Source organism: Mus caroli, chromosome 17, assembly GCF_900094665.2.
Source record: "Mus caroli chromosome 17, CAROLI_EIJ_v1.1, whole genome shotgun sequence".
NCBI classification, from domain to species: domain Eukaryota; kingdom Metazoa; phylum Chordata; class Mammalia; order Rodentia; family Muridae; genus Mus; species Mus caroli.
In genome coordinates, this window is record NC_034586.1 from 9,472,061 (window position 1) to 9,484,767 (window position 12,707).

A 12,707-nucleotide genomic window follows, 5' to 3' on the forward strand; every position below is an offset into this window, starting at 1 on the left:
CCCCGTGCTGTGGTTCCTTTTTAATTTAACATTAGCTTAGGAAGGCTTGGTTTTTAGAATCTTGAAATAGCTTTTCATCTCTACATTACAATTTAATTATTCATAAACCTCGAAACTACAGTCACAGTACATAACTTTGAAAATGTCTATATCAGTGGTTCTCAACTTTATAATGCTTTAATACAGTTCTTCATGTTGTGGTAATCCTCCACCCTAAAATTATTTCGCTGTTACTTCATAACTAATTTTGTTACTCTAATGAATAGTAATGTAAATATCTGTGGTTTTCAATGGTTTTAGGTGACCCCTGAGGCGGTTTGAATAGGAATGGCCCTCATAGACTCATGTGTTTGAATGCTTGGCCAATAGGGATTGGCACTATTAGGAGGTGTGACCTTGTTGGAGAAAGTGTGTCATTGTGGAGGGGGATGGAGGTGGACTCTGAGCTTTTTAAGCTCAAACTAGGCCTAGTGTGACACACAGTCTTCTGCTACCTGTAGATGAAGATGTAGAACTCTCTGATCCTTCTGCATCCCCATGTCTGCCTGCATGCTGCCATGCTTCTTGTCATGATAATGGATTAAACCTCTGGAACTGTAAGCCAGCCCGATTGAATGTTTTCCTTTATAAGAGTTGTCTTGGTCATTGTATCTCTTTCATAGCAATAAAGCAGGCAGTAAGACAACCCCTAAAGGGGTCTTGACCCACAGGTTAAGAACCATTGATCTAAAATTGTGAAGTTAAAAACAAATTTATGTACCATAAATGTCTCTTTCTATTCTCATTTTCTGTTTTTGGGTATACCTTAGAAAGTAAAAATTAAATACAAATGTTGTCAACTCATTTCAAATGTCAAGATAATTGGTTATCACCTTGTGTTCAATGACTAATTTTATGCTCAGAATTGTTACCCATGTATTTTAAAACTGTACTTCCAAAATGCATTTTTTGGAGTTACCATAAAGGATGGGGAGAATATATAATATTGGAAAATATAAAAATAAACATGACTATATAAATAAAAGAATAATCTTACTTACTTGGTGTTATGTAAATTTGGCTAGACATCTATCTGAAAACAGAAAGGTTGTCTTTTTTTAAAGAAAATGTATGTGTGAATATATGAATGAATGCATGTATGTATGTATGTGCTCTATTTGCATGTATTGCCTGCATGACAGAAGAGGACGTCAGATTCCATTGTAGATGGTTGTGAGCCACTGTGTAGTTGTAGGGAACTGAACCCAGGATCCCTGGAAGAGCATCCAGTGCTCTTAACCGCTGAACTATCTCTCCAACCCTAGGCTGCCTTTTGAGACAAGGTTTCCCTAGAGACCAGGCTAGCTTGGAATTTATTATCCTTTTCAACCAGGAGTGTAAAGATAAGCTTTGTTTTCTAAGATCACTTGGAGATGATTTTCTTTGTGTTAATGTGATCTGCTTATTATATAGATTCAGTTCAGGTTGAATCTTTGAAATGATTGCATTTTATTAAAATTTAATTTTTTTCAATAATTTCACAGTTCCCAAAATGAAGCCTTGTAATGAGGTATAATTAGAAAACAAATTTCTTGCTTTTTTGTAATAGATTTTTTTGTGGTGCTTGCTCTTCTGGTGTGTTTCCTGTTGTGGTGGGAAAACACTGATGAAAAGCTACCTTCATTTTTAGGTTACAGTCCATCTATGAAGGAGTCAGAGAACTGCTGCTAATGTCTCCCTGCCTGGCTCCTGCTCAGCGACTCTTATGAAGGAAACCATTTAACTGGGGCTGGCTTACAGGTTCTGAGGTTTAGTCTGTTACTGTCATGGAGGGGAAGCATGGTGGCATGTAGCAGACTTGGTGCTGGAGAAGGAGCTGAGGAGTTCTGCATCTGCATCCCTAGGCAGCAGGAAGAGATAGCAGCCCTGGGCCAGGCTTGAGCTTGTGAAACCCCAAAGCCCACCCCCACTTTCTCCAGCAAGGCCACACCTCCAAAAATACAATTCCTTATGAGTCTGTGGGGGCCATTTCCATTTACACCAGCACATATGCATGTACTGGGATCTGCTCTTCTGGTTCTCAGGCAGGTAACATTTTTTGCAGTGTATCCTCTCCTTGGCAGTAGGTCTGCAAAAGTAGGATTGCTGTGTCACTGTATGGGAATTTTTTGGAAAACCCTGCCCATCTGCTCCTTGTCTGTGCTCTCTGTCAGCCCCATGAATCGAGCATGTTGTTAGAACTTTTGGATGTTTACCAGCTAAGGCTGTCGAGGAAAGACCTTTTACTGTTCAGTCTGTATCTTGAGGTGGTTTTGCCATGAGTAGGAGAGTGGTTCATCCTTTCGACTGTTTCAGAGCTTATCTACCATTTTGACATTTTTAGTTTTATTTTAAATTGGGTTTTTGGTCTTTTTTTTTTGAATCATAAATATACTTCAGTGATGCAAGTTGGAAATATTTTGTTATTTGTGTTACAGTATGAGAGGTATGTCTTCAGGGCAGGGACCTACTCAGTAGCTCTGGTTTGAACTTAGTGTGTCCCAGTTCTTAGCCCCAGTCTTCTGTGAGCTGGGGTTTGAGCCAGCTACCACACCTGGTCCATAGGAGTCTTATGTGGATTTCTTATCATTCCTTTAGATTTTTGATTCCTGTCCTTTGTCCCTTCTCTTAGGTTGTACTATGATTTCTTGTGCACTTTTTCTCTCTTGTTTCTTGCACCTCAGTTAATGAAATGATGGGAGCCTCAAAAGGTATGCGCAGAGGCTGCTGCTAGGTGATTCTAGATCTCCCCCAAGCTGCCAGTTGAGATTAATCATCACAGGCAGAGTACTTGTTGAAGTGAGCCAAAGTTGTCACCTTTCAGAAGTAATAAATAATGAATACTAGAAAATAGTTTCTTAATATAAAAAAATGATAGAAAGCCAGAAGTTAGCAACTTACAACTAACTATAGCCTAACTGGGTAGAGAGCTGTGTAGGTAATGACCCTTGACCTCTGTCTGTCCTTCTCCCACAGACATGCAATGCATGCACACATATGCACTCCCCCCTCCCAAGTTTATTGAGTAGTGGTGGCTGTTTTTTGTAAGTCTTGCTATTTAGTACATTTAGTACAGGCTGGCTTGGAACTTATTACATATCCTGCTCAACTCAAACAGCAATCCTTCCCTGCAACACCCTTTTGAATGTGGAGATTATAGAAGTGCACTAATATGCCTGGCCATTGTTTTTAGAGTATTGGGGATCAAAGTAGGGTTTTGTACACACTAGGATTTTTTATTTTTTTTATGTGTATTGGTATTTGCCTACATGTATGTTTGTATGAGGGTGTGGAGTCCCCTGGCATTGGAATTACAGACAGATGTGAACTGCTATGTGGGTGCTGGGAATTGAACCAGGTCCTCTGAAAGAATAGCCAATGCCCTTAACTGCTGAGCCCTCTCTCCAGCACCAGGGTTACTTGTTTTGTTTTTTAAAACTAAATAAGGAAACTGGAGTGTATTGCTTCTGGGCTTCAGGTGTCTTTTTCCCCATTCATTTGTTTCTTTTGAGACTTTTCTTATATCAAATGTAAGGCCAAAGAAAAATAATTCCTATTGTAATTCTATTTAGATGGCATAGTACTTTTGGAAGCAGGGGCAGAAACTGGGTTTCTGTGGTTAGTGCATTTAACCACTCTGTTTTCCCCCACTTAATGCTGCTGCTGATAGAACTCAACTCTTAGATTAGTAATAACGTGTAAAATTCTTTTTTTTTTTTTTTTTTTTTTCCCGAGACAGGGTTTCTCTGTATAGCCCTGTCTGTCTGTCCTGGAACTCACTTTGAAGACCAGGCTGGCCTCCAACTCAGAAATCCACCTGCCTCTGCCTCCCAAGTGCTGGGATTAAAGGTGTGCACCACCACCGCCTGGCTAAAATTCTTAATACTCAACGTTTAGTAAGCCCTTTTTGTGTGTTAATTATAATAATCATTACAGTTTGTCCATTGGGTTACTATAAATTTAATTTTTAGGCTCAAGAATTGATTTTTATCACTTTTAGGTCTGATAAAATTTGATAGACTTGGCAGCAGCTAGATTTAGGATTGACTGAATCACTGAACAGAATGTTAATCTTAAATATTAAGGGACTGGTCTGGTTATAAGTATATCTGGTTATTCTTGTGGAACATGAAACTAATACTTATGTAGTATTAATTGAAGTCATGTCCACGGTTTTTATAGGCTATTTTATTTCAGCTTGACAAGACCTTGAGAATTGTTTTATTACAAACATCAATGGGAGTACAGGAGTGTGACTTTGGGGTGAGGACACACTCCTCACTCCCCTCACTCCCTTGGGGTGTGGGTGTGGCTCTGGGTTAGGACACCAGTGTCCCCTCACTCTCCTAGGTTTGCTTCTTTTCCCTTTTTATTGTGGCTTTTGGAAGGTCAGTGAGATTTACACTTAAGTTTCCTTTGTCTGTGAAGGGTGGTGCAATACATAACAGTGCACTGTGAGGACAGTGCAGTGGTTTGTCTCTGGTCCTCTGTGTCTGCCTCCATCTAAGTAAACCCTTGGTTCTTCTTGGGATGTTAGAGAGCATGCCTGCTTACTAGTGACAGCATTGTGTCTGGGTGGGGCTTGTTTTGCTTTGCTTGTTGGCTTTGGCTCTTTAATACCTGCTGATTTTGATTACTTGTTGACTGTTCTCAGAGAAACTGATGCCTTCTTGACTTAGGTACATCTGACTTTTCTATTATTATAAATGGTACAACACTGCTTTGTAGCAGAATGGGTAAGTACTTTATGGTGTGACACTGTTAGAGCTCTTGGGCACACAGAACAGTAGATGTGCAAGTGTTTGGGACATTTGAGAGTAGTCAGTGTGATTATAATTATATATTCAGACTGACAGTAAAGTCTTATAAATTTGGGGTGAAAATATGACTCCCATTTAGAAACTTCACTTTATATAATTTTATTGTTATTGTTATTATTATTATTAGTGTGTGTGTGTGTGTTGTCTCAGAAATCTGAAGAGAAGGGACCAGAATCTGAAGTGGAAGATACTTAGATTTTGAGTCCAGTAGGTAGGGGGGGAGGGAAAAAATTTTTTTTTTTGAGTCCAGTGGGCTAGTGGGTGAGGGGGTCTGTAGTAGGAAAAAGAGCGGAGAGAGTACCATTTAGGAGTATTTAGTACAAAGGTTGGTATATATTACAAGTTAATGTTAGAAATGCTCTTTTTTAGGTTCTGGTTCAGAGAATTATTCCACACGTTCTGACAGACATCCAGGATAATATACTAACACAGCAATATTTAAAAGTCATGTTAGCTATGTTCTGGTAATTGTTCCAAGCCAAAGAGGCAGTTGCTATAATTTCTGGAAGACCCAGACCATAATTCTAGCTAACATGACTCCACTTACAAGCGCTAACTCCTTATACTTCATCAGCTCTCATACCATACCTTCTTTCCCTCAGGGTTAGTGTCTCCCACTGACACACTAGGAAGCTTACTTGATAGCCTAAGCCTGAACAAGCCCAGGAAAACACTAGGCTAGAAATACACTTGACTCTTTAATTCCTATGACTATATACTTGTTAACTCCAGTTGCTTAACTCCATTCAGAAACTCCTTTTTTGTTCATTAAATGAGTACTTTTTTAAAAAAAATTCTTTAATAAATACAGAAAAGGTCATGGGTTGTGGAGAACTGGAGAGGCTTATTAGTCAGTCATTGAATGAGAATTTGACTTCTGAGAGAAGGAGAAATCCCCATGACTCATACAGATCAGCATGTAAGGAAGGGTATTTGGATTGAGCCTGACAACATAGCTCCATACCTGGAGTATGCATGGTAGGAGAGAGCACAGTAGAAGTTGTCCTCTGATTTCAACTGAGGCACTGTGGGGTGTGTGTGTGTGTGTGTGTGTGTGTGTGGGTGTGGGTGTGTGGGTGTGTGTACCACTCCCTTCCACAAATAACACACAGATGAAAAAGACTTTGGTTTAACCCTAGCTGGTTTTTCTTTAATAGTTAAATATAAAGGGTGAGCAGAAGAAGAGAGCATGATGCTGATAGTACAGCTAAGACTTTTTCCTGCCAGAGACATGTGTGCAACCCACACTTAGAAATATTGCTCAGGATTTCATTGGAAATTATTGGATGTATTAAGAAATTGAAGGAAGATCATAGTTGCATGAGCTTTAGCCTGCCTTAGAGTTAGGAGGAACATGTGAAAGCAACACCATGGGCTTTCTCCATAAGATTTTAATTACATCTAAAATATATTCATTTATTTAGTGTGATCTTTCATATAGAAAATTAATTTAGAGTGTCATTGATTTTAATTTGTGGCAGGATTGGGAGCTTCTAAGATGTTCATAGTAAACATTTGAAGAAAACTGATAGACTTTTCATTTTTACTAAAAGATGAACATTTCAGAATCACTTTTATAATAATATCATTTTGTTTTCTTCTAGGATTTGGAGTTTCATGGAGTCATGAGATTTTATTTTCAAGATAAAGCTGCTGGAAACTTTGCAACAAAATGTATCCGAGTCTCTAGCACAGCCACCACTCAAGATGTGATTGAAACACTGGCAGAGAAGTTCCGCCCTGACATGCGTATGCTCTCCTCTCCCAAGTACTCCCTCTATGAAGTGCATGTCAGTGGAGGTCAGTGAAGACTGTGTCCTGATCTGGGGTCAGCCGCTTGCTACTGCTCATCTCCTTTTCTTTCTTTCCTCCACCCAACAGTGATTGACAGGATGGCAAACTGTTCTAAGACTTGACGTGTTCAAGTTCTTTACATAACATTTATTTGAAGTTAGGATGAATGTATTTTATATATAATTATTTCTTCAAAATAAGTATCATTAACTTATTATTTATTATTTATTAAAGTAAGTCACCCAACAGATCTGAGTGTCTTGTATATCAGTGGTATTGTGTGCTTCTTGCTTTTGGAAGAAATCTTGGGTGTAGGTAACACTGTCATGACTGCTCATAATTCAGATCTGTACAGATCAGGGTCAGGGATCTTACCATCATATTTCTGCATTCTGTTCACAACGCATATATATACATATATATGTATGTATGTGTGTGTATATATATGTATGTATGTATGTGTATATATGTATGTATGTATATGTGTGTATATATATATGTATATGTGTTCCTTGGGAACAACAGGATACCTCAAGGAAAATCTTACAGATTTTATAATTTCTGCTTGTTTTAACATTAGCAGTTGTGTGAGATTTTTACTGAGAGACATGAAGAAATTTTTATTCACTCTATATAGAAAATCAATAACAGACCAAAGTACAGACACCATCAAAGTCCAATTACTTTTGAACCAATGAATTTTATTGGGGCCATTTAGAGGGAGATGAGTGAGGGGTTACAGACACAGAAATGACTCAAAGTCAGCTGCATCACAAAAAGCCTATTCCAGCATGGGTGACGGCTCTTGAAAGCTGGCCTGCAGCACGACACATATCTGAGCAGGTTGGAGGTTGTCCTTTCTAGTTGGCGTGGCCTTCTTCTTCCAGGTAGCTCAGCTGGTCAGAGCCTTAGCTCAGTTTGTCTGAGAGTGTTTTAGCATAGCAGTCCTTACTGCTTACATATACTTGGGCAGGTATGGAGACTAGAGATTCTGATCAGCTTTAGGGACTTCCTGAAACTGTTGACTTGTTTGCTTCCTGAGCTTAAGGAGACTCCCTGTAGGATGGAATATTTGACATCCCTTTAGCAGATTCTGTGTCTCCAAGTGCTTTCCTCTAAGATGGAGATTTTCTGTCAGGAAATTGCTGTCTAACAGCAGTTAATGACTAAAAACACTAAAAGTTGAGCTGACTAGAAATGCAGAAACATAAATATTTTATAGGTACATTTGGAAATGTGTAGTAACATATTAAAAAGTGTGAAGTACAACAAACGCTGCTAAAAAGGATTATGACCTAACCCCAGTACCTCTTAAATGCCAGCTATGAAGTTTTTTAAACAGTAGATTTTTCTTTATTTTTATGTACACAGCTTTCTTTGCACATTTGAAATAATACTGAAATGTTTTTGATGTAGAGGATTTTCAAGTGTTGTAATCACCTTTCTTTGGAATGTACAAAATGATCCATGTTTATTACTTTATGGTTGTGATCATGTTCCCGGCTAAAATAACACCCATACTAAAGCTAGTTGTAGAGAGTATTCCCAGGTCGGGATGGTTTTCTTGGCCCGTGCAAATCTCTGTTACTAGGTTTCAAAGGAAAGGAAGCTGCTGTTTGTGCCCTTGGTTGTTTGAACACCACCAATAAGGAATTTGGAATAATATGAAAGATGGGTTGCATGATTTTGAAAATTAAATGGTTTTGATTTTTCCAGAAATCTCTCCGCACCCTTCATGTGCTCTTTTTGTCTTTCTCCTTGTTCTCTTTTTTTCACACTGTGGCTGGAAGCCAGGGTCTCTTGCATACTAGGCAAGCTGCCTACTACCCAGCTATATCTCCAGCCAGATTACCCAGTGATCTGTTAATGGTCTATGCATCATTAGGCCAAAGAAATGCATAGACTTCCATTTACTATATAGATTCAGATGTTGGTAAATATTTCACAAAGGCTTGGTCAATTTTTGAAAAATGAGTACAGATAAATGAAAAGAAAAGTATTCCTTTCATTCCTGATCACAACTACTGATGAGGATTGTACCTCTTGAATGCGGTGAACTTCTCTGACACAGACTCTCTCTCTCATCCACATGATTCTAACTGGTTTGCAGCAGACTGCTATAGACCAGGAGCCCACTTGGAGCCAGGGGTTCTTTAGTGTCTGGTCTGGCATTAAAGATAATCCTACTCCAGTTGGACATAACAGAGCTCATCTGTAGCCAATTGTTGCTGGGTGTCTCTCATGTCTGCTTTGTTCTCATGGGAATTCCAGGTCCAACCCTTGCTTCAATCATCAGGGAAACTTTTACTTGATTGTCTGTCTGTCTGTCTAATATTATTGGGGGTAGGGAGCATATGCCATGGTGTGTGTGTGTGTGTGTGTGTGTGTGTGTGTGAGAGAGAGAGAGAGAGAGAGAGAGAGAGAGAGAGAGNGAGAGAGAGAGAGAGAGAGAGAGAGAGAGAGAGAGGACAATTTCACTGAAAGGAAGGCTTAGTTATTTGAGACAGGTTGCCCTTTCAAGATAAGGAAAATCTGATTCATCAATGGATTGTATATACTATTAACATGATCTCATTTTCTAATTGTATGAGAGATAGATTGATATATAGAAACCTACATCTCTCTTCTTTTCTTAGATCTGAATAAAGGAAGTGTTGTTTCCTGATCAGTGTCTGGCACTGGGTTTGTGGTGACAAACACACCCACTAGCAATAAAATGTCCATCTCACCTGGTCAGTGAATCAACCTGGTAGGACAGTAGCAACAAAGTTCTGAACTAACCAAAACTGATTGAAAATGGTAGCAGTACATTGTAATCTCTCAGCAGGTGTTTGAGGCACTAAAGTATTTGATTTGTATAGAGTTAAATGTATGTCATATGGCCAATATTGTGCTCATGTCAGGAAATGACCACGGCTTGTTCTTCTTTCCATTTCATGTTTTGAAGAAGAAAGAAGATTGGACATTGATGAGAAACCTCTAGTTGTACAGTTGAATTGGAACAAAGATGATCGGGAGGGTCGATTTGTCCTTAAGAACGAGAATGACGCCGTTCCTGCCAAGGTGGGAGCAGTCCCCATGTCTGTGCCAACTGCAGCTCAGGGCTTGGTCAGTGGAGTGGTCAAGACTTAGCCCCTGCCATAGGAGCTTCTTGTCTTGTCTTGTCTTCTGTAGTCCCTCACCTCCTCCTACCTAGCATATGCGTGAAAAGCAGTCTGTTGGACCTGGTTCCTCCCTTATTTCACCTGGCCACTCAGTCACGCTTCCTCACTCTTCTAAAGAAGAGTTGTAGATGCTGTTGACAGAGCTGATGATGAGCTTGCCACTTTCATCTTTCTTCCAAATTATAAAATCACAATGGTTCCTGTTGGAAATACAAGGGACAAAGGCAGTGTTAGGGACCTAGTTTCAGGTGCAACTTCCTAAGGCACATTTACAGCATTTTCATATTACATGTTCAAGATTAGGAATCAGAAAACTTCCTTGGACTCCTTCCTTTCCTAGTGCTGTGGTAGGATGTCTGACAAAAGCAACTTGAGGAGACTTTGCTTTGTCTCACACTTTGATGGGGAAGTCCCTGAGGCAGGAGACAGCTGATCTGTCTTTTTACATTGATGTGACTTGAAAATATGTAGTCCTGTGCTAAACTGAGCGATGTCATATGCAATATTTTGATATTAACAAATGGCAGCAAATACAGAGGTTGAAAATATCTTCTAAATTTTCCCCTTGTGAAATGCTGCTGCTGCATAGCAGTAAGGAGTTTCCTGTTGTCTTGTGTCCATGTGGTGTGCTACCCTGTATAGCTACACAGCTGTGCTCTTGGCCTTTCTTGTTCCTGGATTCTGGTGGCCAGCTGCATTGTGGCAACTGTATATAAAGTAGAAAGGGGCCATTGCTTTCCTATCCATGTTTATTCTTGGTTTCAACTGGGGCTGCTCCCTTGTGTTCACTTATAACAAAGGAATGCTTCCCCCTCTATACCATAATTATTTTTTTTTTCTTTTTAAGCTACTTAAAAACAATGTAGCTTTATGTATTAACAGGCCAACTTTGTAGGTAGATTGAAATTCAAAGTAAAATAAGCAACTAATAAACAAGATCTGGAAAATAAAGCAGACATTTTTACAAAAATAAATACAAGATTCATGAATTGCAGTTTTAGAAAAACACCTATTTATTCAGCAGACTCCTTGGCTCTATATCTTCATTGGATTCCCTGCTCTTAGTTACTTGATGCTAACTGTTTTTGACTTTCACTTAGTGAAATTCAGATTTTCTCATTTGTACTTTTTTTTTTCTTTTTTAAAAGTTGTACCCTATTTTCTATGCTGAATTTGGGTTTTTTGTTTTAAATTGAGGTGAAATTTACGTGTGAAAAACATTCATGTTGTATGGGAGTTACAATGTGACTGTCAGCTTAGTCAAGGTGTGAAGTCGTCCTCATCGTTGGTGTCCCCATCCCTGTCCCTCACTGTTTGAGTTTTGTCCATGGTTTGTGAGGCGAGGCGGCAGCAAAGCCTAAGGAGCCTGGTGTGACCCCTGGCTGTGGTCAGTGTGCTGATAATATTGCTTTTACCAGAAGGCTCAGAGTAATGGACCTGAAAAGCAGGAGAAAGAAGGTGTTATTCAGAACTTCAAAAGAACTCTCTCAAAGAAAGAAAAGAAGGAAAAGAAGAAGAAAGAGAAGGAGGCATTGAGACAAGCCTCTGATAAGGAAGAAAGGCCTTCTCAAGGGGATGACAGGTAGGTCTTTCTGGAAGTATTTCTGTCGCTCTGTGCTACAAGCAAGCCAGGTGTCTAATGCAGCAAACTTACCTCAGTTATTGGTAACTGGTGGCACAGTGACTGAGACTGTCATGTTAGGCTTGCTGTGGAAACTTGAAGGGACATTGGAGGGCCTTGTTTAAACATGGCACCCTGCTCTTTTCTATTAGCAGGTGCCTAATCTACCAGGGAAGACTCTGCCCTCTCTAGGCAGACACTAGTGAGCATTGTTTTTCCTGAGAGACCACCACATTTACATGTCTGTCTGTCTCTCCTCAGCTAGTCCTTTGAAACTTACATCTGTGGTTTTGGTCCCAGAGGCAATTGTGGTTGCATATTTAGTACATATAAACTGGTCAGAGTTGGCAGGACTAGGGAGCAAAGCAGATTTTCCTTTTCAAATTAGATGCTCCTTGGACATCCACACTCTCTTGCAGCAGCCTGGTTGTGGATCACCCTGCTAAGAGGTGATGCCTATGATGCTTGCGAGTAGCAGTAAGTGGGCTTATTTCATGTGATTATCTAAGAGACGGAACACACCTTAGAAAAGGACACACTTCAGCTCACGCTGTGTGGCTTGGTTTATGTTATTTGGTATAGAAAATGAGCTACTTAAGATGAATTATATCATTTAACCTGATAGCTTGAAGTGTAACTTCTTATTAAATAAATTATTTTATGATTACGTATTGATACCATTAAAATGTATTTAAGTATTTAGCTTTTTTCATCATACCTTATATTCAGTTTTCTGCCCATGACTTTGTATAGTTGATTCCTTTGCAGAAACTGTTGGAGTCCTATCCCTATGAAAGTTTACCTTCAGGAAAGTAAATGTTGATAGATCTCTTAGGTGTTAAAAACAATCATGCTATTTAATTTACAGTTTTAAAGATTTACTATAGTTTTAAGTAAGGCTCTTGAGTATGGCTTCTTGTATTTGATGCTGTGCTGTAATATTGTTTGTTGTGTTGTAGCACAGCACTTCTAGAGACTGAACTGCACAGTCCAGGAGAAACTGAAATGCATGGCCCATATGTTTTGTTTTCTTTTCTTTGTTCATGAGCACAAGACAGTTGAGTTGTGTAATCCTAAAAGTTTAGATACAGATTTCCTACCCTGTGCATTTATATTTGAGAGAAACTGGACTTTTAAAAAATTTTTATTAGGTATTTTCCTCATTTACATTTCCAATGCTATCCCAAAAGTCCCCCATACCCTCCCACCCACTCCCCTACCCACCCACTCCCACTTTTTGGCCCTGGCATTCCCCTGTACTGGGGCATATAAAGTTTGCAAGTCCAATGG

General features: G+C 39.3%; 1 protein-coding gene across 18 annotated transcripts in view; it reads left to right on the forward strand.

Moving 5' to 3' along the window:
- The window catches only part of Afdn (afadin, adherens junction formation factor), a 143,870-nt gene that overhangs the window by 41,141 nt on the left and 90,022 nt on the right, over positions 1 to 12,707 (forward strand). For 8 of the 18 annotated variants that reach the window (XM_029471154.1, XM_029471158.1, XM_029471168.1 and 5 more), the window contains exons 2-4: positions 6,443 to 6,638; positions 9,580 to 9,695; positions 11,215 to 11,378. In XM_029471154.1, the coding sequence (XP_029327014.1) occupies positions 6,443 to 6,638; positions 9,580 to 9,695; positions 11,215 to 11,378 (476 nt within the window). The remainder of the gene's footprint in view (positions 1 to 6,442; positions 6,639 to 9,579; positions 9,696 to 11,214; positions 11,379 to 12,707) is intronic. The other 10 variants (XR_003835276.1, XM_021150047.2, XM_029471155.1 and 7 more) reach the window with 3 other exon arrangements.